General features: G+C 55.2%; 10 protein-coding genes across 10 annotated transcripts; 5 read left to right on the top strand and 5 right to left on the bottom strand.

Moving 5' to 3' along the window:
* Positions 1-751: 751 nt before the first annotated feature.
* Positions 752-2,336, top strand: HMPREF1541_07233 (uncharacterized protein; the record flags this gene model as incomplete). Its single annotated transcript, XM_008721558.1, has 2 exons — positions 752-911; positions 961-2,336. The coding sequence occupies 2 exons, from the start codon at positions 752-754 to the stop codon at positions 2,334-2,336; spliced, it is 1,536 nt and encodes a 511-aa protein (XP_008719780.1).
* Positions 2,337-2,811: 475 nt separating this feature from the next.
* HMPREF1541_07232 (uncharacterized protein) lies at positions 2,812-3,360 on the top strand (the record flags this gene model as incomplete). Its single annotated transcript, XM_008721557.1, has 2 exons — positions 2,812-3,039; positions 3,094-3,360. 2 exons carry the CDS (start codon positions 2,812-2,814, stop codon positions 3,358-3,360), a joined length of 495 nt encoding a protein of 164 aa, XP_008719779.1.
* A 726-nt stretch (positions 3,361-4,086) lies between these two features.
* Positions 4,087-5,016, bottom strand: HMPREF1541_07231 (uncharacterized protein; the record flags this gene model as incomplete). Its single annotated transcript, XM_008721556.1, has 1 exon — positions 4,087-5,016. The coding sequence occupies one exon, from the start codon at positions 5,014-5,016 to the stop codon at positions 4,087-4,089; it is 930 nt and encodes a 309-aa protein (XP_008719778.1).
* A 2,527-nt stretch (positions 5,017-7,543) lies between these two features.
* Positions 7,544-8,300, bottom strand: HMPREF1541_07230 (uncharacterized protein; the record flags this gene model as incomplete). The annotated part of the gene is made up of 2 exons (XM_008721555.1): positions 7,544-8,239; positions 8,292-8,300. The coding sequence occupies 2 exons, from the start codon at positions 8,298-8,300 to the stop codon at positions 7,544-7,546; spliced, it is 705 nt and encodes a 234-aa protein (XP_008719777.1).
* Positions 8,301-10,429: 2,129 nt separating this feature from the next.
* HMPREF1541_07229 (uncharacterized protein) lies at positions 10,430-12,472 on the bottom strand (the record flags this gene model as incomplete). The annotated part of the gene is made up of 1 exon (XM_008721554.1): positions 10,430-12,472. The coding sequence occupies one exon, from the start codon at positions 12,470-12,472 to the stop codon at positions 10,430-10,432; it is 2,043 nt and encodes a 680-aa protein (XP_008719776.1).
* A 430-nt stretch (positions 12,473-12,902) lies between these two features.
* On the top strand, positions 12,903-13,707 carry HMPREF1541_07228 (uncharacterized protein; the record flags this gene model as incomplete). The annotated part of the gene is made up of 3 exons (XM_008721553.1): positions 12,903-12,974; positions 13,026-13,194; positions 13,247-13,707. 3 exons carry the CDS (start codon positions 12,903-12,905, stop codon positions 13,705-13,707), a joined length of 702 nt encoding a protein of 233 aa, XP_008719775.1.
* A 180-nt stretch (positions 13,708-13,887) lies between these two features.
* On the bottom strand, positions 13,888-14,826 carry HMPREF1541_07227 (uncharacterized protein; the record flags this gene model as incomplete). Its single annotated transcript, XM_008721552.1, has 1 exon — positions 13,888-14,826. One exon carries the CDS (start codon positions 14,824-14,826, stop codon positions 13,888-13,890), a length of 939 nt encoding a protein of 312 aa, XP_008719774.1.
* Positions 14,827-16,168: 1,342 nt separating this feature from the next.
* Positions 16,169-17,002, top strand: HMPREF1541_07226 (uncharacterized protein; the record flags this gene model as incomplete). The annotated part of the gene is made up of 1 exon (XM_008721551.1): positions 16,169-17,002. One exon carries the CDS (start codon positions 16,169-16,171, stop codon positions 17,000-17,002), a length of 834 nt encoding a protein of 277 aa, XP_008719773.1.
* Positions 17,003-17,327: 325 nt separating this feature from the next.
* HMPREF1541_07225 (uncharacterized protein) lies at positions 17,328-19,027 on the bottom strand (the record flags this gene model as incomplete). Its single annotated transcript, XM_008721550.1, has 2 exons — positions 17,328-18,199; positions 18,277-19,027. 2 exons carry the CDS (start codon positions 19,025-19,027, stop codon positions 17,328-17,330), a joined length of 1,623 nt encoding a protein of 540 aa, XP_008719772.1.
* A 1,073-nt stretch (positions 19,028-20,100) lies between these two features.
* On the top strand, positions 20,101-21,187 carry HMPREF1541_07224 (uncharacterized protein; the record flags this gene model as incomplete). Its single annotated transcript, XM_008721549.1, has 2 exons — positions 20,101-20,191; positions 20,247-21,187. 2 exons carry the CDS (start codon positions 20,101-20,103, stop codon positions 21,185-21,187), a joined length of 1,032 nt encoding a protein of 343 aa, XP_008719771.1.
* Between the last annotated feature and the right edge of the window lie 633 nt (positions 21,188-21,820).

Genomic DNA, 21,820 nt, shown 5'->3' with positions numbered 1-21,820 from the left:
ATCAAGGATTCTTGGCATCGCACTCGCCTCTGCTTCGAGGCGGAACCGGAAAGGATAGCCATTTAGCCTGAAGTCAAGACGCCCTTGAACCGGAATTTTGTATCTGAACCTCTTCGGGATCTGCCACAGTACAGTGCAAAATCATTCCAGGGGTGGCGCGATATACATGTATGAGCGGAGGACGCAGTCTTGGCGTCCGCTCGCTGAGTCTCTCCGCCCGTTCCGCCCGAACACCTCCAGAACTTTTTGTGACGACGTCCAGAATGGCTGATGGAGCTGAGGACTTCGGGGTTGCCGTTATCAAGCTCTCATGGCTACCGAGGTCTGGAAGGTTGAGCCACGCCTATCTAGTCGACTCTTGCCTTTGCCCATGTGGCATGACCAAGAATTGGCGACTTGGAAGCTTGGCATCTGCTACGTTTCACAGACGCCGTAGTCTCAATGAGGTAGGTCGCCGGTGGCGAAGTTGTGGTCGCCGCCGATCAAGGAGAAAGTTCCGTCGGCTGGTACAGTGGCCGGATAGACACTCCTCATTCTCTTCTCTCCGGCTCGGGACATCTGGCATCGGAAAGGAAGCTCGGCATCATGTCTCAACTGCGCAACATTTAGGCAATATACCAACAAACATGAATGAGTTAAGACTCCGAGACCGAGACGTTGATTGGACTTTCTCGGAAGCCAGCCAGAAGCATTTAGGCCTATCATCAATTTCTGGCTGACCTGGCCTGCCCAGATCCAAGTCCAGAACACAATGGCGGCACGGCACATCAATCCCATCATCCCAGGCTTTGCACCTGACCCGTCGCTGTGCGTAGCGGACGGCACGTTTTTTCTTGTCAATTCGACATTTCACTTATTCCCAGGTCTCCCTGTGTATGCATCGAAGAACTTGACGGAATGGAAGTTGATAGGTAAGGAGACGTCCATAATAGGACACAGTAGTATCTAATTCGAGTAAAGGCAATGCCGTAAACCGCCATGGGCAGTTGAGCCTTGCAGACACTAGGACAAACATCCACGAGCTGGCCACTGGTGGTAACATAGTTGGTACAGGCGGCCTCTATGCTCCCACGATACGATACAACAACGGGACCTTCTATATCCTCTGTACAATCGTTACGCATCGTGACCCTCCAGCCAAGTCTCACAGTTTTGCCAATTTCATCCTCAAGACCAACGACATCTACTCCGGCAACTGGAGCGATCCTATATACTTCGATTTCTACGCCTTCGATCCCAGTCTTTTCTTCGATGATGACGGCAGAGCTTACGTGCATGGCGCAGCAATGCCAGGTCCGGAAACCACCATCGACATCTTCGAGGTCGATCTAAAGACCGGCAAGAAGCTCACCGAGCAGACAACAATCTGGACAGGCATCACAAAGTTCTTCCCTGAAGGCCCTCATATATACAAGAAAGATGGCTACTACTATTGCCTTATTGCCGAGGATGGAACCCACGAGTTCCACGCCGTGAAGATTGCGCGCTCGAAGACCCTGATGGGCCCATATGAGTCCTTCGAGAAGAATCCTCTACTGTCAGCAGCTCCTGGCGACTACTATCAGCATATTGGCCATGCCGAGCTCTTTCAAGATCCTACTGGCGAATGGTGGTGTGTGTGCTTGGGTGTGCGCAAGACCGCCAAAGGCCACTTCGTCCTCAGTCGAGAGACCTTCCTCACACAAGCTAGCTGGCCTGAGGGTGATTGGCCCAGCATAGAGCCCATCAAGCCCAACCCCGAACGTCTTGCTGGACAAGCGAAGCCACAGCTCCTCGGCGGCGCAGACGAGGACGAGTTGCTCTTCATTCGTGAGCCGGGGCTACGTGGATACAAGCGGGACGGCGATACCATCATGCTCAAGCCGTCGACTTTGGACTTCACGTATGCGGTTGGCACGGAACCCATCTCCTTCGTTGGTAGGCGTCAGCGACGGCTGGATGGAGTTGCGTCTGTGAAGCTGCTATCCGGTGTACAGGGCGCAGATCTCAAAGCCGGACTGGCATACTTCAAGGACGAGCACAGATTCATCCGACTGTTCTATGACTTCTCGACATCTGAGTTGTGCTTTGACGCCGTGAATGCTTCGCAGAAGTTTGCAGAATCGTCGAAGAGGTCATTGGAGCTCGTGCAAGGAGTTGAGCTCCGAGTAACATATACCGAGCTGGAGTATACCTGCTCGTTCCGTCCCAAGGGATCTGAGGATTGGACTCAGATGGCGACCGTAGATGGTCTGAAAATGTCGGACTTTGACTTTGTGGGTCCTGTCATCGGTGTGTTCGCCTTTGGTAGTGCCAGCGACACTCAAGTACAGTTCAAAGGTCTGCAGGTGGACTAGCGCCCGGCTGACCAGGAAGTAAAGTGTTTGGTCGATCTGGGGTTCTTCGCGCTGTATGAGAACCAAAAATGGGGTGTGGACGGGCTCCCGACGTCTAGATTAGACTAGATATCAGGTCATGACCCTTAGCAGCCCCTGCTGTGAGACTTAAAAGCATGCCCGTGGTCAGTCGATCCCTTCGACCATACGATCCACCTCGTACTAGCGAGCTCTAATTAGGAGAAGGCAAGCCAACGCGTGGCTAATGAACGTTTCAGGCGGCCTGATGAGAAGATAATGGAAGAGTAGAACAAGGAAGTGGCATTCACTGTTAGCGTTTGCACGTCTGCTTAGCAACGTCGTCACTCACCCGCTCGTTTGCATCAACGTCATAGAGATTGCTCTTTCTCTTCCCAAACTATGTCCTGTCGCTTGATAATGTTTACCAGATGTCGAAAGTATCAAGCTCTCACCCACAATATTGATTGCCACAGCAATGGCTTCCAAAGCCATACGACCCGAAAGCACCCTTCTGGCTGAGCGCCGTCAACAAGCCCGCGAGCTCCTCTCCCGCAATACAGACTATCAACAAGCTCATGTATGGATACAGGAATCCCTGGTCTACGTGCTCGCGAAATATGGCCCACCCCGCAAACTCGGCGTTTCTGGACTCACCGACCTACTGCTCCTAGACTTCTTCCAGCACGACGACGACGCACAATCGGTAAGTCGCCATAATGATCCAACTCCTGCTACTCAGGACTAATGACTACGGCAGAGTGATCCCACAGTCACGCCAGATGCCATGGTGATCTGGTGTAAGGCTCGCGCCATGGTGACAAAAATGTTTCCGGACGGCGCCTCAAAAGAAGATGTTGTAAAGGCGCTTTCACCATGTATAATAGCCTGGCAGCAAGACTTGGATGTGTTGAAAAGTCTTGAGGAGACTGAACCATTCGACCAAGGTCAAGAAAGAACAAAGGATGCCACGGTAGGTGAGCACGTCGGAGACATCGCCAAGACTCAGGGCGAGGCTGAGATTTAGGGGGTGAGGCATGCCGCAGGCATGACGGTGAGACCGTCCCGCCACATACTGTCCCGAGACAAAGGTCGCTCTTTGTCGATGCAAGAGCCGGTGTCACTGCTCACAGCAAGTACGACCAGTCATGCCTTACTTCGTTAAAAACGCTGGAACAATAAAACCCAACGCCGTCATCGCGGTTCGTCATCGCTCTTACCTACCTTTTTCTGCATCAGTGAACAGCGCTACCACGTCGTACCGAATACTTTAAGAGCTCGCTGACTGCACGTGTCCCTAAGCCGATTCTTGGAGGCATTTTGACCCAGACGACCAGCTCGCCGACTCCAACATGGCCCCCAGGAAGCGTAAGCTTCTTGATGACGGAGCCAACATGCGAATCTCGTCCATGTTCAAAAGAGTCCGCTATGATGGGCATGTGGAGCCGCCGCGAAAACAATCTTGTCAGAACGATCGGGTTGAGCAACTGATCTCATCATCACCACCCTCTACGTCGCAGCAAGGCTCTAGTAGCGACGACGCGGGTCCGGACAGTACGCCCAACAGCCACCCCGGTCCCGCAATGTCCAGCACGTATCCGAATTCTATCAGCTTCATCCGAGTACGAAATATCATCCGTGTACAGCGAAGACTTCAAGAGGCTTACACAAACTTTGCAGGTCTCGAGATTACAATAACGTAGGGTCGACCCTGAACTTGCGAAGCCCTCTAGGTCTCTTCACCACTCCCATATCACCTAGGTACATCTCCTTTCAGCGTGATCCGCAACATATCCCTCCTGAAGCCATGATAGTCATTTATGGGGTTATGCAACACGGCCCGATTATCCCAAAACGCAATCGACCCAGGCTCCCACACAAACCGACAGGTAAACTCCGGGCGCACCTGATGCTCATGCAGAAACCTCAACAACCCCTCACTCTCCTTCTCTGTCCAGCCCTCGAAGCGCGCCGTATGCGCCACATTGACGTACAGCGCTTTTCTCCCTGTCTCCGGATGCGTGCGCACCACGGGATGCACGGCCTCGAAAACGTCTGGCGCGCCCTTGGTGCCGGAATCGGCGATGCGGTCCTCGCGCGTCTTGGAGGCGTCGGCTTTGCTGCTCGTGCTCACGCCCTTCAGTCCTGCAAGCGTGGCTTTCAGGCCGTCGCTCAGCGCCTCGTACGCGAGGTACTGGTTCGCGAATAGGGTGTCGCCGCCATACGTAGGCACCTGCTCGGCCATGAGGATGGTGCCCATGGGCGGCTCGGCGAGGTAGGTGGTGTCGGCGTGCCAGACGCCGCCGAAGTTGGTGGTTTCGTGCTCGAGTTTGCGGACGCGGATGATCTCGCGGTGCGTGTCGAGGCCGCGCACGAAGGGGTATTGTTGCGGGGTGCCGAAGTGGTTGGCGAAGTTGAGGAAGCTGTCTGGGGAGAGGGGGGCGGGTTGGCGGAAGAAGATGACGCCGTGGGTCAGGAGGGTGGAGCGGATGGAGGCGGTGGTCTGGGGCGGGAGTGGTGAGGTGAGGTCGACGTTGTGGATGAGGGCGCCGCCGGCGCCGGAGAGTCGCGTTATAGGGAGGTCGCTGGCGGTTGCGAGGTGGCGTGCATAGCCGTGGTTGACGAGGAATGGTCTGATACAGCCCAGTCCCGTCCGCCGGGGTCTGATGAGCCTTGAGGCCATCGTTTCGGCACTGGCCTAGATTATGAGTAGGACCCTGCCTCAAGTCCAATATTGATTCACTCCTTGGGTCATAGCCCGATTTCAACAACGGCCGACCAAGCAGTCGAGGATGTGGTGGCTATGATGGCGGCTCTGCTGTTATCCTCGGGAGGTCTCCGCCTCATCTTGGGGTAACCAGGCATCATGCGGGGAACCCTGTAAAACCTTCTTCAAGATCGCCTCTTACTTTATTTCGTTACAACATAATAACTTCTACTCCCTACAGATATGCATAGTGAAGACGCTGCCATAGCAGTTAACGATAGAAGCAGTGATGTTGCTAGGTCACATGACCTCCTTGAGGTTGACTACTGGAATTGTTTCGTAGATTCGCAAAGCAGCCGAACGCCTGGTCCTTGGCGGTGGCTGCCTTGTCCTTGGCACGCACAAGTCGGGCTATCCCTGCAAGGAAAGGGGAAAGCCATCCAGGGACACGTGAACATTCGTCCGCATGCAGCTTCATAAGGCTGACAGGCCGTGAAGCGGAAGTGGACCCGAAGACTAAACTGACAATTACCCGCACGTCAATTACTGACCAGCAACCGATCAAGTTGACCTCCCCAAGCACCGTCTCTTGACTGTTCCCCACTTACTGAGCCTTGAGAAACACCCTCCGGTACTTCTTGTCTTGTAAAATGGCGAGAAAGGTATGTCCTGATCCAAGATCTGCTCGATCGAGCTGACCACATCCTGCAGAAGCCCAAAACCAAGAAGCCGCCTGCGCCGATGGGCTCAAAACCTCATCCACACGGTCTGATATGCACTCAGCAACGAGATTATAGCAATCATCATACCTCAACTAAGTCAAGTCGACACCGTTTACTTCGGTCTCGCCTGCAGACGAGCACATAGTTGTGTTCTTTACGTCACAAAACACGACAAGCTCTATGGACGTCCTGAGAAGCCTTTCCACATGCAAGTATGTAGACTATCATAGTTCGATGTTCCGCCGATCACGAATCCTCGAAGAGATCTTTTTCGTCGGCTCTTCAACTGGAAGCCACGTGAAATGGTTTACTGCGGTCGGGTTGGAAGAGACTATTTGAACATCAGGAGCATTAAGAGAACCGCTCACGATCATATCTACTGCGCCTGTCACATGTCTCTGGAACGTCGCTATGGGGACAGACCTTCTCGCTTCGCCATTGATCTGGCTAGGGCCAGCATCCAGCGGGCACGCGATGCGCAATATGCGTCACAGGAGATGCAGACGCGGGACTTGTTGGAGGGGACGGAGTCATTCCGCTGGCCTCGACACATGGTGGAGGAGCTTGCATTGATCCGCCAGTGCTTGGAAGATATCCAGAGAAACCTTGAAAAGATACCCAGACGTATCCAAGAGGACTTCAAGGAGGACATCGATAAGCTGAGCTGAAGGACCATACCACACGCATGGTCCCGGCCTTGAAACCTCCTTTGCAAGTTGGCATGCATAATCACCAGCACACCACAAGCACGTCTCGTTGCAGCTTTAGGATGAGTGGTTTACGTCCATTGATCAATTCCGTACGACTCGATACGCTACTAGATCCTACAGTATTAGTCTCTTTGTGATCACCGAGAAGCCTAGAGCGTCCAGAGGATGCGGCCCGCCGCTCACAGCTCGTTCTGCTGGCTTGCATTCGCCATTTTCGGCAGTCTTTTTTTTTTTTTTTTTTTTGCATGTGACGTGGCCGTGCCGGCTGGCTGCCGCGCAGACAATCTCTATTCCGAACATGATGATATGCTTTCGCACGTCCACCCCCCCAGGGTGTTGGAAACATAGTGCCTTCCAGACATTGGCCTACTTTTAGTCCCCCGAGACACACTCGCGTATGAGACGACGGAGTCATATTTGTCAATACGCTGAAGCGTGGCGTCGGATGCCATAGCAGCCAAGATGCTAGCAAATACGTCAGAGGTAAAACTGAGGGACCGCCTCTGAAAAGCGCTTTCCCTGCGTTTCAGGATCGAACTGTGGCTTAGTCCTCTGGGCTTATTTGGAAGGAGATATGGTGTCTCTTGCTCAGGTCGGTCGTGGGTGTGGATGGCGGCGAGTGGTCGAGTTAGGTTTCCTGCCAGATGCTTGGCAAAATGGGGGCGAACAAGGCGGACGAGGCAACGAGGAGAAGTCGGCGATTACGGATGTTGCCTGAATACACAGCAGGAGGGGCCTTGGGACTTCACCTGATGTGACACCGTGGGGCACTGGTCGGCCGCATCTGCCGAAGCCATGAGGCTGCGATCTGCAGGGGAAGCTGAAGGCATTAGCTGCTGGCACAAAGATTTCTAATTTTCTTCTCAACTGCCCTCGATCATTTGAGCCGAGAGCAGCGTACTTGTAGAGAGGTCGCTTGAGCTCAATCATGAGTATGACTTCTGATTCCGTCTAATTTGCGTCAATATCTGACGCGAAACCAGACTAGACTGGATGGCCATGCGATCAACCTATCAGCACCTGGGACACTTCTTAGCTGCATACTCGTCGGGCAAATTGGTATCTTAGATCTTAACCAACGTCCAGGGCGGTCGCCGGTAACGCCCAACTCGCCTGCGTGTGGCGGTAACGGGCTACCCATCCGCAGTCCTCGTAATGGAATGCGATGTAGACAAAAAATTCTCGTTCGTCGCCGGCCCAGTCGTCACTGCGTGCTTTACCGCGCTTGACACCAAGACTTCTCGCAAGCTTCGCAGCCTTAGCCTCACGCGCCTTGTTCTGCTTTTGTATCGTTGCCAGAATGGCTTTGGCTCGGCTTTGGATAGGAGTTCCCGTGAAAGAATCTCTCCGGATGGCGAGAGACCGCAAGCAACCGCAATGTGCTGGTCTATGGTGCCAGTGTCCTACATAAGGGTCGTGTGAAAGAAGGCTCTCCATCATTCTGTATTGGAAAATCTGATCGCAGTAGATGTAATCACGAGGTACCCACGTGTAGAGCGCTTTCATCAGGGACCCATAGTGGGAATTGAGCGTGCCTTCCTCTCCACCCCACCCATCACCCAAGTGAGCTTTCGAGGGGTGCGGGAGGATATCGGACAACTTGCTGACCTTGAAAGCGTGCAATATCAAGGCGTAGTACCTGCGAGATGTGAGTCCCAACAGGATTGCATCCACATCTGACACATCCGAGATGATTTTGGAAAGAATCTCGTTCGGGAAGATGTCGAGGCCGATAAGGTGTCTACCAGAGGGGGTCTTGCTGCGTTTCTGTTATTGCATTAGCCGCAATCTTGCAAGACAGCCACGGCTGCAATCTCACCTTAGGCATTGTTTGAGATAGCTTGTCCTTGCAGGAGAGATGGATCCGGTATTCGACAGGGTTCACAAGCTGTGTGAACGGGTCAGAGTGTCAACGTACTCAAGGTGATGAGGAGGTGCAAAGGAGGAAGTCCGGAGATTGTGTGGCGAAGCAAGGTGTGACAAGAACAAATTAATATGGAACCGTGAAGTATCGGTGAATTAGTGACAAGGCCAGTGACAGGCAGGTCAAGATAAGGCTGAGATGAGGCACAAGTTGAGGCAGGAGGATGTTGTTGAGCATCAGGATTTATCAAAGCGGTCAGTACATCAGAACAGTAAGCGTTTTATGGGCTCTTGGATCAGTGCTAAAAGTCGATGAGTTCGCGGGTGACTCGGATCATAGTCTAGCACACCAAATTCTCAGTTGAGAGGGCAGGTCATCGCAGGCGCTTGTACCTTGCTATGTTCGCTCTTCGTATGAAGAGGCTGCAACGTCGTAAGCAGGAGATAAAGCCGATACTGGATACTGGGCCAACCTCACCTAGCATGGACAATGCGCGACTCGTAAGTTGGCAGACCGTACTTGGCGGCAATAATGTACCACTTCCTCCGCCTTCGTAGCAGTGTCTTGGTCTCCATTTGCCGACTTCTCGAGCAGGGACACCAGACGCGAGCTCAGCAGCGCGCCCAAACCCGAGTTCTTCAGCGTGCCACTCATGGCGACCTGACCTAGTAGCATCAGCTGGCACGCCACACTAATATTCAGCCAGTCTGAACAGCCGACCAGGCTTCCCATCGTGTTCTGCAACATCCAGAGGGCCTTCAGCTCAGAAGTCCCATAGGTCCCAGGATTCATGTTTCTGCATTTGCCTAATATACGCTCCGTGCGCATTAGCGCGTCCCCCAGCAAGGTGGTCGCTGCCTGGACGGCCTCTCGCTGCACCTGCTTGTGCCTGACTCGAAACTGCTCACAAGTCTCGCCACCGGTGGCGGCAGCTCGGACGCCCATCTTATAATTTCGTTGCAGAAGCGAGTCCACACACTGGCAGTCGAGGTGGTACGGTTCGCGCATGAGTGGCTGGGGCAGCCCGGTGCACCATTCTCTAGCGAAGCACTCTGTTTTCTCCCACGCCTGGTATCGCGCGTTATTCACATAAGGTAAGTTGCCGCGCCCTCCACAGAAGATGCGATCGGACGGCATCCATGACTGTAGGGCGCGCATCAATTTGCTATAAGGCTGCTGCTGATCGAGTGTGATGAGTTGCTTATGCCTCACGAACGAGCAGACAGAGTCGGCACAATAGGCTGGGCGAGGACTGTGAGCGTCATCAGCACGGCGGTCCCACAGAGGAAGCGAAGACGTACCAGAGCTCGTTGAAGGATGTAATACTTTTGGCGCCTTTTACCAAGGCGTAGTTCGCGCGAGAGGTCAGGGCGAAACATATGAGAGATGGAGCGTCTGTATGGTCCAGGATCTTGAGCAATACCTCCACAGGTAACATCTCGAGGGAGTTGTGCCCGGTAGAGTCCCTTGAGGGCCGACAGAAACCGCAAGAGCAGCTCTTCCCAGGATCCATCTCTGCATTCTGCATGGTGTAATGCAGCTAACGGCTTGGATGGCTTGTATTGTATATGTAGCGTTGTTACCTGGTCAGATGTTCGTGAGAGCCGATGTCTCCATCGCAGTGCCGATTTATGGGAATATGCTGGGCGGGCGCCGGATATATAGGAGAACAACAGCTTTTAGCAGGTTACACCCTTGAGCCAGCAAAAAATTGCATGAGCCTCAAGCGTGCCGTGGCTGCCTTGATAAGGGACGGTTGGTAGTGGAGTTTGCTGGAGCATACCACAGTACTGGGCCAGGCTGAAGGCCAAGCTGGAACAACACCTGGTCGACCAGCAACTTAGGTGCCAGGTCTCCTGGTGAGTGACTTGATGGGCCACACTTACCGTGATGATTTCGACGAACATCCTACGCAGCGGTGCGGATCTAATGAAGCTGTAGAAGCGGCATCGAATAGTGTTAATATACTCCGGCTGTGGCCGTCGATTCTTCAGTATATACATACCTGCCTGAGGTAAGATAGATCGCTCGTCTCTGCCCTCTGTCATGGTTGGGTGACCTGTTCATTAATTTCATCAAACGCTATGTACATATCATTCGTCACTCTTGATGGGGTGCAACACCATCATAGGCAAGCACATCCTGCCGCCACCGCCTTCTCCCGTCTCTTTGTCTCCTTCGACCTCACTATGCGGGTCCTCATGTCCAAGCCACCTGTTCCATAGATATGATGCAAATGCGGCATTACTATAGTAAGTGCTTCCTCTAAATACGTGCTCGCCTGGACCGAACACGCTCCCGCCCTTCCCACCGTGGAAGTAGCCGTCGCCGTGGTCCATCCCTGCTGCCTGAGCAGCCGCGCCGACCTTGGCGTTGTTGAAGATTTCGTTCGCGTGTACGGATGGCCAGTCATGATCGAAGTAGACTGGCAGGGGTGCATATATGGCCTTCAAGCCGTAGTGCAGGGCAATAGACGCAGGAAACATTTCGGGAAACATCGTGTGCTTCTTGCCCCAAGTTTCGTGGTGCATGAGCTTCAAGAGGCGCCGTGACATCCTGGAAGCTGTGATCAAGGCGGCGCGAGTCGGCGGACGATTGCCCTGGTAGCCCGTGATGTCATCGCGGAAAGCCCATTGCGTCTGCGAGGGGTCGAAAAGAGGGTTGAAAGTAATGAGGTCCGTAATGTGATCAGCATGAACCGGATTTGCTTGTTCTGGGATACGGAACAGTTCTGAAAGTTCTCGCTGCGGAGCAGAAATGGGTCCATGTCCAGTCTCACCAACTTCGTTCTTGACCGACTCGGCGAACTTGGCGTAGGAATTGTCGAAAAGTGAGGGAATGAAGAACTTTGCCGACCTCTCCCAGGCGTAGGCGCGTGGCTGTCGCTCGGCCCACGCACTGACAGCCTCAAGCAGCTCGTGGTAATGACCGGTCACCCTGATGTCCATCTCCCATTGCCAGAAATAGTCGAATTCAGGATGCTTCTCGGCGAAGTATTGCAATGGGAAGTGCAGGGATCGATACGCTTCGTAGACTTCGCCACCGGAGAAGTTGACAATGCTTTCAGGGAATGGCGGCGGGTAGATCAGCCTCATCTGCGCAACGGACCAGAGGGTCGCCATGCCGTGGAATTCCCGAGGCAAACTGGCCTCTAACACGCGATTGTACTCATCTTCCGACGCCCAGATTGGTATACCCTCGTCCTGAACATGTACGAGGAAGTGGACGGTATACTTGCCCCGCGAAGCAAGGCCAACTTCGCTTATAATGGCACGTAACACAGCAATGTCGTATGCCGTGTAAGTATAGTTGGACCAGGTTCGAACAATGAACGCCTCTCGACCGACGACTTTTTCTCGATTCCTCTCGTAGCATTTATCTTGCGCAGGACCCCATTTGGCACGCTTCCAGTTCGGTCGTCGATCGGGAAGAGGGTCATTGTCACCGCCTTCTGCTACTGCAATGCCTGCCTCATGGTCAGCTGGCTGGTCGCCATATATTGCGAGTCTTTCTATTCGATCGTAACAACGCGCTGAGTCCAAGCCAATCTCATTATGCGACCCCATCAATGGCGCAGGCATGCGCTGGGGAAGTCCCTTGTAAGCGGACCATTGTGGAATTTCAAGAGTGTCCTCCTCATCAGCGTAGCACTTCTCCCCATCGAAATCAACCTGGGCGCGGACGGGTGTGAGCAATGGCGTCGAGGACTCGGTAGGTTCAGACTCGTTGCGATTCTGCTCCGGGATGTAATGGGAGAGAGTGACGAGATTTCGGCGGCCTTGAAAATACCCAGTCAGGCGTGGAAACTGCTCCCACCAGAATATCTCCCTGTTATCTGAATTGCGTACAGACTGCCCCAGTGGTATTCGCGCCCCCGGTACCTCCTTTGGTATCTGTGTTTCTGTTGCACGCGCAGCACCACGATGCAGCCATATTATTACCAGCGCACACGCGATGAGGGCGCCTGCATACAGCGTGTATGCGACCAGTCTCCGCGCGGGGAAGCTCGACAAACTCAGCTGACGGCGGTGTCTTTTGTGTGGCGAGGTCGAATGCCCCAGCAACCCACTGCCCGCTTCATCGTCAGGCGAGCGTGTGAAGCTGTCGGAGGACGACTCGAGCCTGAGCTCGTGCATTCCCGACGTCGACCTCGTCTGGCCTCACGCGGACTCCACCGGTCCGCAGCAAGGGGGCGCACCGCGCTGAGAAGAGGCGCTCGGACTTTGCGCGATGGCAGATCTGAGAATCTGGGGGCGGAGGGGTCGGAGCGATTACGTGCATATGACGTGCTCGTGCGGTTTTCTAAGCAATACTATTCTATCAAGACAACATGATGCGATGAGAACTCAAAGAAAGAAAGAGAACTGATAACGACCGCCAGCCAGCCAGCCCCCGGTTAAGCCAAAGTTTCGCGCTCATCTCGACAAGGTCGCAGCTCAACAGCACCAAGTCGGCATCGGCAACGACAATTAGCCTCTATCCCGCCCTCGCCCGCTTGGCGATTACGCCGCATCCTCAGCTTCGTTTCTCGGCACCCCAACCACCCCTACCTGCTAATCTATCATCATGCCTACCGCCGTGGTTACCGGCGCCAACTCAGGCATCGCACATGAGTTCGTCAAGGTCCTTCTGGGAGAGGTCAGCTTCTTCGAGTTGCTTCTCCAAGAACTTGTGATAACGCCGAGGTAGGGCTACAAGGTTTTCGCTGTCGACAGGGATCAAGGCGACGGCTTGAGCGCGCTTCAAAAAGCAGGAGCACAGACTTCTGTTCTTGATGTGACCTCTATCGACTCTATTGGAGAGTTCAAGAAGTCTCAGATCAAAGATGCACCCCTCGACCTTCTCTTGAACATTGCAGGTGTGCTAAGCCAGCGGTCAGGCATTCACGCCGTTGTACTGACTATCCGTAGGTATTGCAGCAGGCTCTGATGTGGACGGACTAACCAACAGCACTCTTGACATCTTTCAGAAGACCTTCGCAGTGAACGCCTATGGGCCCTTCTTCGTCACGCAGGCCCTCCTGCCGAACCTCGAAGCCGCCACCAAGGCCAAGATTGGCATCGTCACGTCGCGTGTTGGATCCATTGGCGACAACAGCAGTGGAGGGCATTATAGCTACCGGGCGTCGAAAGCAGCCGCGAACAGTATCGGCAAATCCATTGCAATGGACTTGAAGGACAAGGGTATTGCCGTACTGCTCCTACACCCTGGCTACGTCAAGACAGGTTTGCTACCAAACGCCACCATGCCGCCCGAGACAGTACTGCCCAATGAGGCCGCCGAGAAGCTCTGGCGAAACGTCGTCAAGCCCAAGGGCATGGAGCAAACTGGCACGTTCTGGCATCGCGAAGGCTTTGAACTACCCTGGTAGAAGAAGTACCAACGTCACATGACCGACATTCAGACCAAGTCCGAGTCATCAATTGTCTTCGATTTTCTATGGCTGTACCTTGTGTCAAGCGAATCGTGTCCCGGTACACCGGTGTCATGCATCGTAGCTTGTGGAAACGAATGTCCATCTCCCATAGGCCATTGTACTTATGCTCATCCGCTAATTACAGGCGTTGTTCGTCATGCCCTGATGGTGGCGTTTGCACGCAGTTCCGGCGCTCTCAGCTGAGCTTGCACCCCCATTTCCATTAGCATTGGCGTTGGCGTTGGCGTTCGCCGCACCGTTGTTCGCCGCACCACCGCTGGCGTTCGATTTTGCTCCGGCGCTGTTCCCAGAGCCGCTGTTAGCGCTAGCGGCACCATTGGTCGCCGCACCGCCATTTCCACCCGCCTTCGCTCCAGCATTGTTGGCAGAGCCACCAGTAGCGCCACCAGCGGCGTTGTTGTTAGCACTAGCGGCGTTGGCCGTGCTGGAGTTGGCACTGGCTCCAGTGTTATTTGCGGCCCCTGCATTGGCATTACCAGCTGCGTTCCCATTGCCTCCAGCATTGCCGTTGCCGCCAGCGTTGCCGCCAGCTGCTCCCCCTGCGTTGTCGCAAGCCGCGTTGCCGCCAGTTGCCTTGTTTGCCGCCGTGTTTGCGTTATTGCCACCGTTGCCGGCGTTAGCAGCACCAGTCATGCCTTGGTGATGGCGAGCGCACAGGTTTGCGCCACCTGCTCCGCCGGCGGCGTTGCTCCCGCCATTTGCTGCACCGTTGGCGCCATTGGCAGCTTTTGCTCCGTTCCCTGCTCCAGCAGCGTTGTTCGTATCCTGAGCACCAGCAGCACTGGCGCCGCCGTTCCCGTTGGCTCCGCCGTTCGCTCCACCGTTGGCATTGCCAGTCATGCCTTGATGATGTGGCTCAGGTGCGGGCTCACGCACAAAAATATCACTGGGAGATCTGGTATCCAGGGCGTGCACCATGCGACGGGCGATTGCAGCAAAACTGCCAGAATGTCTCTTCTCCACCGCAATTGTTTCAGCCACTGCGGTACATTCAACGAGCGTGGTACCTGCCGCCAGGGCGATAGCAAGGGTCTTAGTGATGTTCAAATGCATGTTGAAGGTACTGAAGGAATGAGGCAGCTGGCCGGCAGCTATTTAAGGAAGCAGAAAGACAAAGGAACGGTGGTGGCTGAGGTATTGAGAGTGGTGTGAGTGGCATTGGGAATACGGACTGAACTTGGCCATATATATATATGCCGTTCAATGCAGGCTAGAAGTACGTAGACACGTCTAAATCGATTGGAAGATCTTTGATCCTCCTGATCACGACATGGAGTAGTCACAGCTTGGCTCTGAGACAAGACTTGGAATCGCTACGTACTGTGTTTGAGGAGCTGCAGCGAACGATGGCATGGAGCTGAGTACGGCGCGCCTCCTTGCTGGCTCTCAACCATAGTTTACGTTCGGCGCATGCCCACAATAGGCGACAAACAACTCCACACTTAGCCGAGCCTCCCTTCTGATATCCTCCAAGCCTCGCCAAGACGAAACGCCTTATGCCAAGCCGCGACAAGGCTGACACATCTAAGCGCAACCCCTGAGCGGAGACGCCTGCACCGCTTGACATCCCCCTACCCAATCAGTGCGGACTCTTTCCCCATTCTCCTTCCGCACGAGTTTCACTCCGCCCTGATGTGTCAAGAATTGCCCCCCTCCGCCCTTAACGACTCGCCAAAAGGCGGTTTGACGAAAAGCTTGACCCCTTCGCTTTGCAGGCTTAGCCGTCGAGCCAAGTTTGAAATGATGAACTCGGGGCCATTCGACGCGAAGGGGCATGCGTAATCGTGAATGCGTGGCCCCCGAGATCGAGGGCGAGTCGCCCTGGTGAAACGTGATGGCTCGAAACGAGCGTCGTTGGGTGTGGGCAAGTTGATGCGCGATGCGGCTACAGTTGCTGTTCGGTGAAATGATGGGGTAAAAGCAGGAGGGCGGCTGGACTGGCCTTTGCAGGTGAGTGGTTGCAGAATGACTCGAGGTTGCCTCGAGTCCTTGTCTTTGTTGCATCGCGTGGTTGTAAGAGTAGGTTCTGGCTAGTTCTTGAAGCAGCATTGAAACAACCTGTTCACGCTCCGAGTGCCTAACTACAATCCCTCTCAACCACGGTCCCATTTCGAACCCATCAGAGGGGTCGAGGCCACCCCAGCATATAGAAATCCTGGCGCATTCAATTGCAGTCCCAAGAAGCAGGGCCGCTCCTGAAGTCCCACCAAAAAGAGCTTCTACTTGTTACCCAATCAAGTCTCTAGTCAACTCTCAGCAACAGCTCAAGTCGATACTTATCTAGGAAGCGAGTCGATACTCATAGAGGCCTCAAGTCGACCCAGGAGAACTCAAGTCGACTGCCACTTTGACCCGAGGCCACCTCTATCTACACCAGGCTTCACCCTCCACCAAGATGGCAGCACCACCGCCCTACACCACGGAAAAGCATCCCAGCCCCAACCATGGTCTGCACATCTCCCTCCTCCCACGAGACGACGACGAAGACACCTCACCACACACGCCTCTCCTCCAGCACACACCCTTCACCAGCACACACCCACGCCACCCCCCCTCCCCCGCCCACCGCCGCCACTGGCCCTGGATCCTACACGCTCTCCTCACCACCCTCTCCCTAACCATCCTCCTCGCGACGCTCCTCTCTCCCCGCCTGCCCAGCACCGCCGCCTGCCTCCCCCTAACCTCCTCCTACTCCCCCGCCTTCCCCGCCATCCACTATCAAACCCTCAAGCTCGACCCCGGCAGCAACATCAGCGCCTCCCCATACGTCGGGCCCACCCTCGCCGCCGACCTGCACTGGGGCCGCGTCAACTTCGGCGACCAGATGATCTCTCCACGCGAACTGGACCTGCTGCACAAACCGCGCGACAACTCACTGAAAGTCACAGACCCCAAAACGGGCGAGGTGGGCTATAGAGTAGGGCTGGAGGTGTTTCACCAGCTGCACTGCTTGAACATGGTGAGGAAGGCCACGTACCCGGGCTACGAGGATGCGTATACCGGTGGGGATTTCGGCGTGCCCAGGGCGCAGTTGCGGGGCCATCTGGATCACTGCATTGAGATTCTGAGGATGACGCTGGAGTGTCACGCGGATGTGGGGTTGATCACGTTCAGTGAGGTGGAGGGGAAGGGGTGGCAGCCGGACTTTGCGCAGTGGCGCGTCTGTCGCGACTATGAGCAGGTGAGGGACTGGGCGGTTGAGAGGGTGGTGGCTACGGATGTGGTCTAGCGTGGGCCGGGCAAGAGACGTCAGAGGCTGCGCAGGGCAGGGCAGGGCATCAGCCATAAACCAAAGATCCTGAGCTGTGTCGAGGGTAGAGAAGCCGGACAGCGTCCTCCTGCACACATAGAACTGCTCCGGAACGTCCACGGGGCGTGCTCTCGACGTCTTTGGTGTGTTGTGCCCAGGTACGTTTCGGGGATTTGGTCCTCGTAGGTCAGCTTACCAATTGACTGAGCGGGTGTTGAGACACCTGTCTTCCACTGTATGGCTTGTATATTAACGGACTTCATATCATTGTCTAGCTCTCATCACCGTTCAGACATGTCTCTTCTCACTGACAGCCAAACGACTCCGCCACATTCGGATCGCCCCCATTATAGACCATCACCTTCGGATACCGACACAGATTCGCGCTCCTCATCTCCGTCGCACCGCCCGGCACCCCCGGCCACATATCCGGAATGGCCCTCGCCTCCAACACCTCCGGCGCAACCCCATTCTCCACCCAGTCGACCAGACTCTGCAGGGCGTCGCCCGGAAACCATCCGGGCCCGGAACCGCAGTGGAAGATACCAGGGGCCTCGAAGTAGCGGTAGTACTCATCGGCATCGGGGTCGAGCGCCTTGACCCGCTCCGCATAGCTCGACGTGCCGTTCGGGAAGATCAACTGATCCGCCAGGCCGTGCCAGGTGAGCAATTTACCGCCCGCGGCGCGGAAGTCGGTGAGGTCGGGATCGTTGGTGCCGGTGATCGAGTCGTATCTGTTGACAGACTGGCGCATCAGTCTGGCGAAGGAGGTGCGGTTGATGGTCGTCATGTCGAAGTCCGGGTCGCGTTCGAGGAAGATGCTGATCCAGTCTTTGGGGATGCTGAATGGGTTTCCGACGCAGGCGTCGTCGGTGCAGCTGATGTTGACGAGGGCGTCGAATGTCGTGCCGGGGGTGAGGCCGTACCACAGCGAGTTTCCGTTGGCGTCGACGGGGCCGGCCCAGGTGGCGTTGGCGACGGTGGCGGCGGCGGAGGTGACGGTGACGTTCTCGCCGGTTAGCGTGCAGTTGTAGACTTTGCCAACTGCGGTGCTCGCGTCGAAGTCGCATTGGCCAGGATAGGAGATGACGCCGTCTTCGACGCCGTCTAGGGAGTCGCAGGCCTCGAGTGCCGCTAGGCGGACGGCTTCGAGCTCGCAGGGACTCGGGTATTCTCCTGGAAGACTTTGGTTAGCCAACATCGACACACACGGGAGACATCCCGGGTCCCAGGATGATCCGGAGCACACTCACCCAATTCGTTCATGATCAATTGCGGCCAATACTCGGCGATGAGAAACTCGTTCCAATTAATGGCCGGCGCCGTCGCCAGAATGCCATCAAACTGATCCGCATAGCGCTGAGCCATCATATGCCCCTGCCTTCCACCCGTCGAGCACCCATTCCAGTACGAGTAGTCCTGCGAACGGCCATAGAACGCCCTGACGATACCCTTCCCCAGCGTCGCGGCATCATCGAGCGCAACCGCCGCAAAGTCCTGCAGAAGCGCCCAATTGACGTTTCCAGTGCTCGTCAAGCCCCAAAAGGGCGGTTCGCTCTCGGGTGGCACCATCGGGTGCCCGCCGTCGGTGATGATGGCGGCGTACCCATCTGCCGCGGGCCGTTGAAGCGTGACGACTCCCGAACCAGTGGCCCAGCCGCCGCCTCCGATGCCCATGAAGCGGCCGTTCCAGTTTTCGGATTGGGGCAGCCACATTAGGGCATTGATGGTGTCATTCTGGCCCGGGTGCGTGTACGTGACGGTGACTTCGCAAACGTCGAGGCCGGTGATGTTGGTTGGGAACTGGTTGGTCTGGGTCAGGAAGGATTCGGGGCCAAAAGTGAGGTTGGTGTGAATCTGCGTTGTGATGTTGAGGATCTCGCCGCCGAACAGAGTCAGATTCTGGAACGTGTCGGCGTCGCATGGCTGGGAGGTCTCTTGTGCGAGCGACGGAGCGGCAAGCGAGAGCAGCACCATGGCTCCAGCCATCATTATTCTGCTCATGTTGGGCGTCGAGCGTAGTCTGCGCACGGCGAGGTCGATGCAAGTGCTCAAATGATAAGTACCTCCCTGGGGCGCATTATCCTACACACAGACCCTGTCGTCGAGCTTTCGTAACGACGGAAGCAAAGGGAAGAGTCTTCAATGATGTACCTACTGCGACCGAGATGCCCCATCGTACAGAGATCGTCATGCCATGATGTTCCCCTCATGTCGCTTCCGTCTTGGCCACGCTAGAGCTGTGCGACGTTGCTCGCAGCATTTGAGCCACATGAAGCTAGCAGGAGAAGTGTCAAGCATCGGTACTAAGGAACTAGGTATTCCGTATCCGTATCGGATCGCGTGGCCAAGCATGGGAGGCTTCGAACTACCGTTGCTTGCAGTGCGGCTGCGAGCCGCAGTTCCTTCGACTCATGGTACCTCTGGGGAGAGCGCAGCGCCGGATGAAGCTATTTGGAGTTAGGTACCTACATAGATGTTACGTACGCCCAGACCGGTATATGAGGGGGGCATGGGGCTAGGTACATTTGTAGTGAGTCTAAGCGGATGACAGCCAGCTTCCAGGTAAGGTAGGCCGAGGTTAAGCTTGCCAAAACGATCAAGATGAGAGACTCGAAAGCTGAAGTACAACGTGCTTTTGGTCTGTGTGACACTAGAAGGGGTATACATATTCCAGCTGGATATCGGTCCTCGTCGCTCACTTCCAAGCTCGTCCTCATTCTGGCATATTCTCCGACCGTCAACGGTAAGACGTGGTCATCGGTCGTGGGTAATGCTCGCAGGATGGATTGTGAAAGTCGACGAATTACACATCTCCTCCCATCATGCTCGAATATGATGACCCCACGGGTATGCGAGGGAGGGAACAAGGTGAGCCGTACTAGGAAGGTTTGGCGAAGGCTACGTCAAGGTCAACTCCGACCTCGCGTCCGCGTGCGCTCCCTCGTGTGCAGGCTACACCATTTGTCTCGTATCAAGGAGGACTGGCGTAGTTGCTTGCCCCATCGACCCGGACTCGTGCTCTGATCCGCGCAACTTGATTGTCAAGCGATGTTATCAAGCCTCCTTGCCCCACGATGAATCTCTTTCGGATATTGGCAGACGTGTGTCACACGGCCTCGAAGTGCATCCTGATATGGGCCATACACTGGAATTCAAGCGCTGAAGGTGAGCTAAAACAGGCTGCATGCCTCGAGATGAACATTACAGCTGACCCTTCCAGGCGTGTCACTCCTCACGCAGATCCTCTATGTAATCGTCTTCTGCTCCAGATACCTGGACTTGTTCTGGGTACCGCCGACACACTCGTGGTGGAACTTTTTACTCAAGAACTTCTACATATGGACCAGCTGGTATATCATCTATATCATGCTGCGCGTCTTCGCACGTACACGAGAAAGAGAAAAGGCATGGAAACTAGGAGCCTACGCACTGGGAGGCTCTATCGCAGCCACTATCCCTGTAGGCCTCATCTTTGAGGGAACCGCTGTATTGCACTTTACCGAGTTCCTCTGGGTCTTCTCCATCATCCTAGAGTCTGTCTGTGTGCTTCCACAGCTCCTCCTCTTGCGCCAGACTACCGTACCGACCGTCATCGATTCCGGATACCTGATTGCATTGGGCTCCTACCGATTCCTGTATATTCTCAACTGGATCTTCCGCTTGTTTACTCCAAAGAAACCAGAACTGATTCCGGTACTGTTCGGTATCGTCCAGACGGCTCTATACCTCGACTTTGCGTGGGTCTACTGGACAAGACAGCGTGTCAAGCTAAGAGGTGGAGGAGTGGTCGACTCCGATGACTTGCGCAAGGGCTTTCTCGTACATCGCGCATTGGACCATACCGGTGGTCGGGCATCTGTGGAGGACCCAGAGGCGCAGGATGCAGTCGATGACGGTGCACAGCCTAAGCCCCCCAACGCCAACCGCTGGGGTGCTCGAGGCGTGTCTATCACCGCGGACGACACGCTTGATCAGCACCATAGCAAGAAGAGCAACAGTAACACCAATGGATCGCCATCTGAATCCAGCGGCATGTTCGACGACGAAGGCGAGGACGATTTCCTCAATGACCACGATGATGATGCCCCGGCGCTGGGTGGTACGGGCAACAAGGTCTTGAATAGCGATGCTGAGTGGCGGGACGATGATGGAACGAAGTGAGATACGGTATATTGAGTGGCAGTACGTATCAACCAATTGTATATCCTGTATTCGTCATTCCAGTGCTTGCCTTCGCTGCCTCGATTTCCACACCTCCGCCGCCGCCTCAGATGCCGTGTCGACTTACCGCTGCTCATCTCAGCAAAGAAGCACACACCGGACGCACCTACAGACACAGTGCAGCAGCCACACCACGAACCCAGTCCTCGTACGATGATCAACCATCAAACCAACGCCTGCACTCCGCCCCTTTCGTGCCAGCCAATCGCCACCACCCACATTCACTGCCTGATGTCAGCCTTGGTCTCCCGCAGGCGCGCGGCAATATCAGCATTGGCATCCCTCCAACAACATCCACCCACTCAACCACCACCATCAGCATACTACTTTAGCTTGCAATGCAGCCCGTGTTCTGTTCTTGCAGCCTCGTTTCCACACCAGCTCGCTAAGCAGATGTGACGACCCACGACCACCGTGCATCTTTTGCTCGGTTGCTGCCGTCCTGCTGAGTTTGCTTTCTCGGCTGCGGATGCACGTTTTGCTATGCTTAGATCTCGCCGACCCTCATCGCTGGATCGACGGGGCGTTGGGCAGCATGGGACCCGCTCGCTCGGTTGTTTGGACCATCGGGGG

This window comes from Cyphellophora europaea (assembly GCF_000365145.1).
Source record: "Cyphellophora europaea CBS 101466 unplaced genomic scaffold supercont1.7, whole genome shotgun sequence".
Lineage (NCBI taxonomy): Eukaryota > Fungi > Ascomycota > Eurotiomycetes > Chaetothyriales > Cyphellophoraceae > Cyphellophora > Cyphellophora europaea.
The sequence above is the reverse complement of the archived record's forward strand: the minus strand, read 5'-3'. Positions and strand labels throughout refer to the sequence as shown.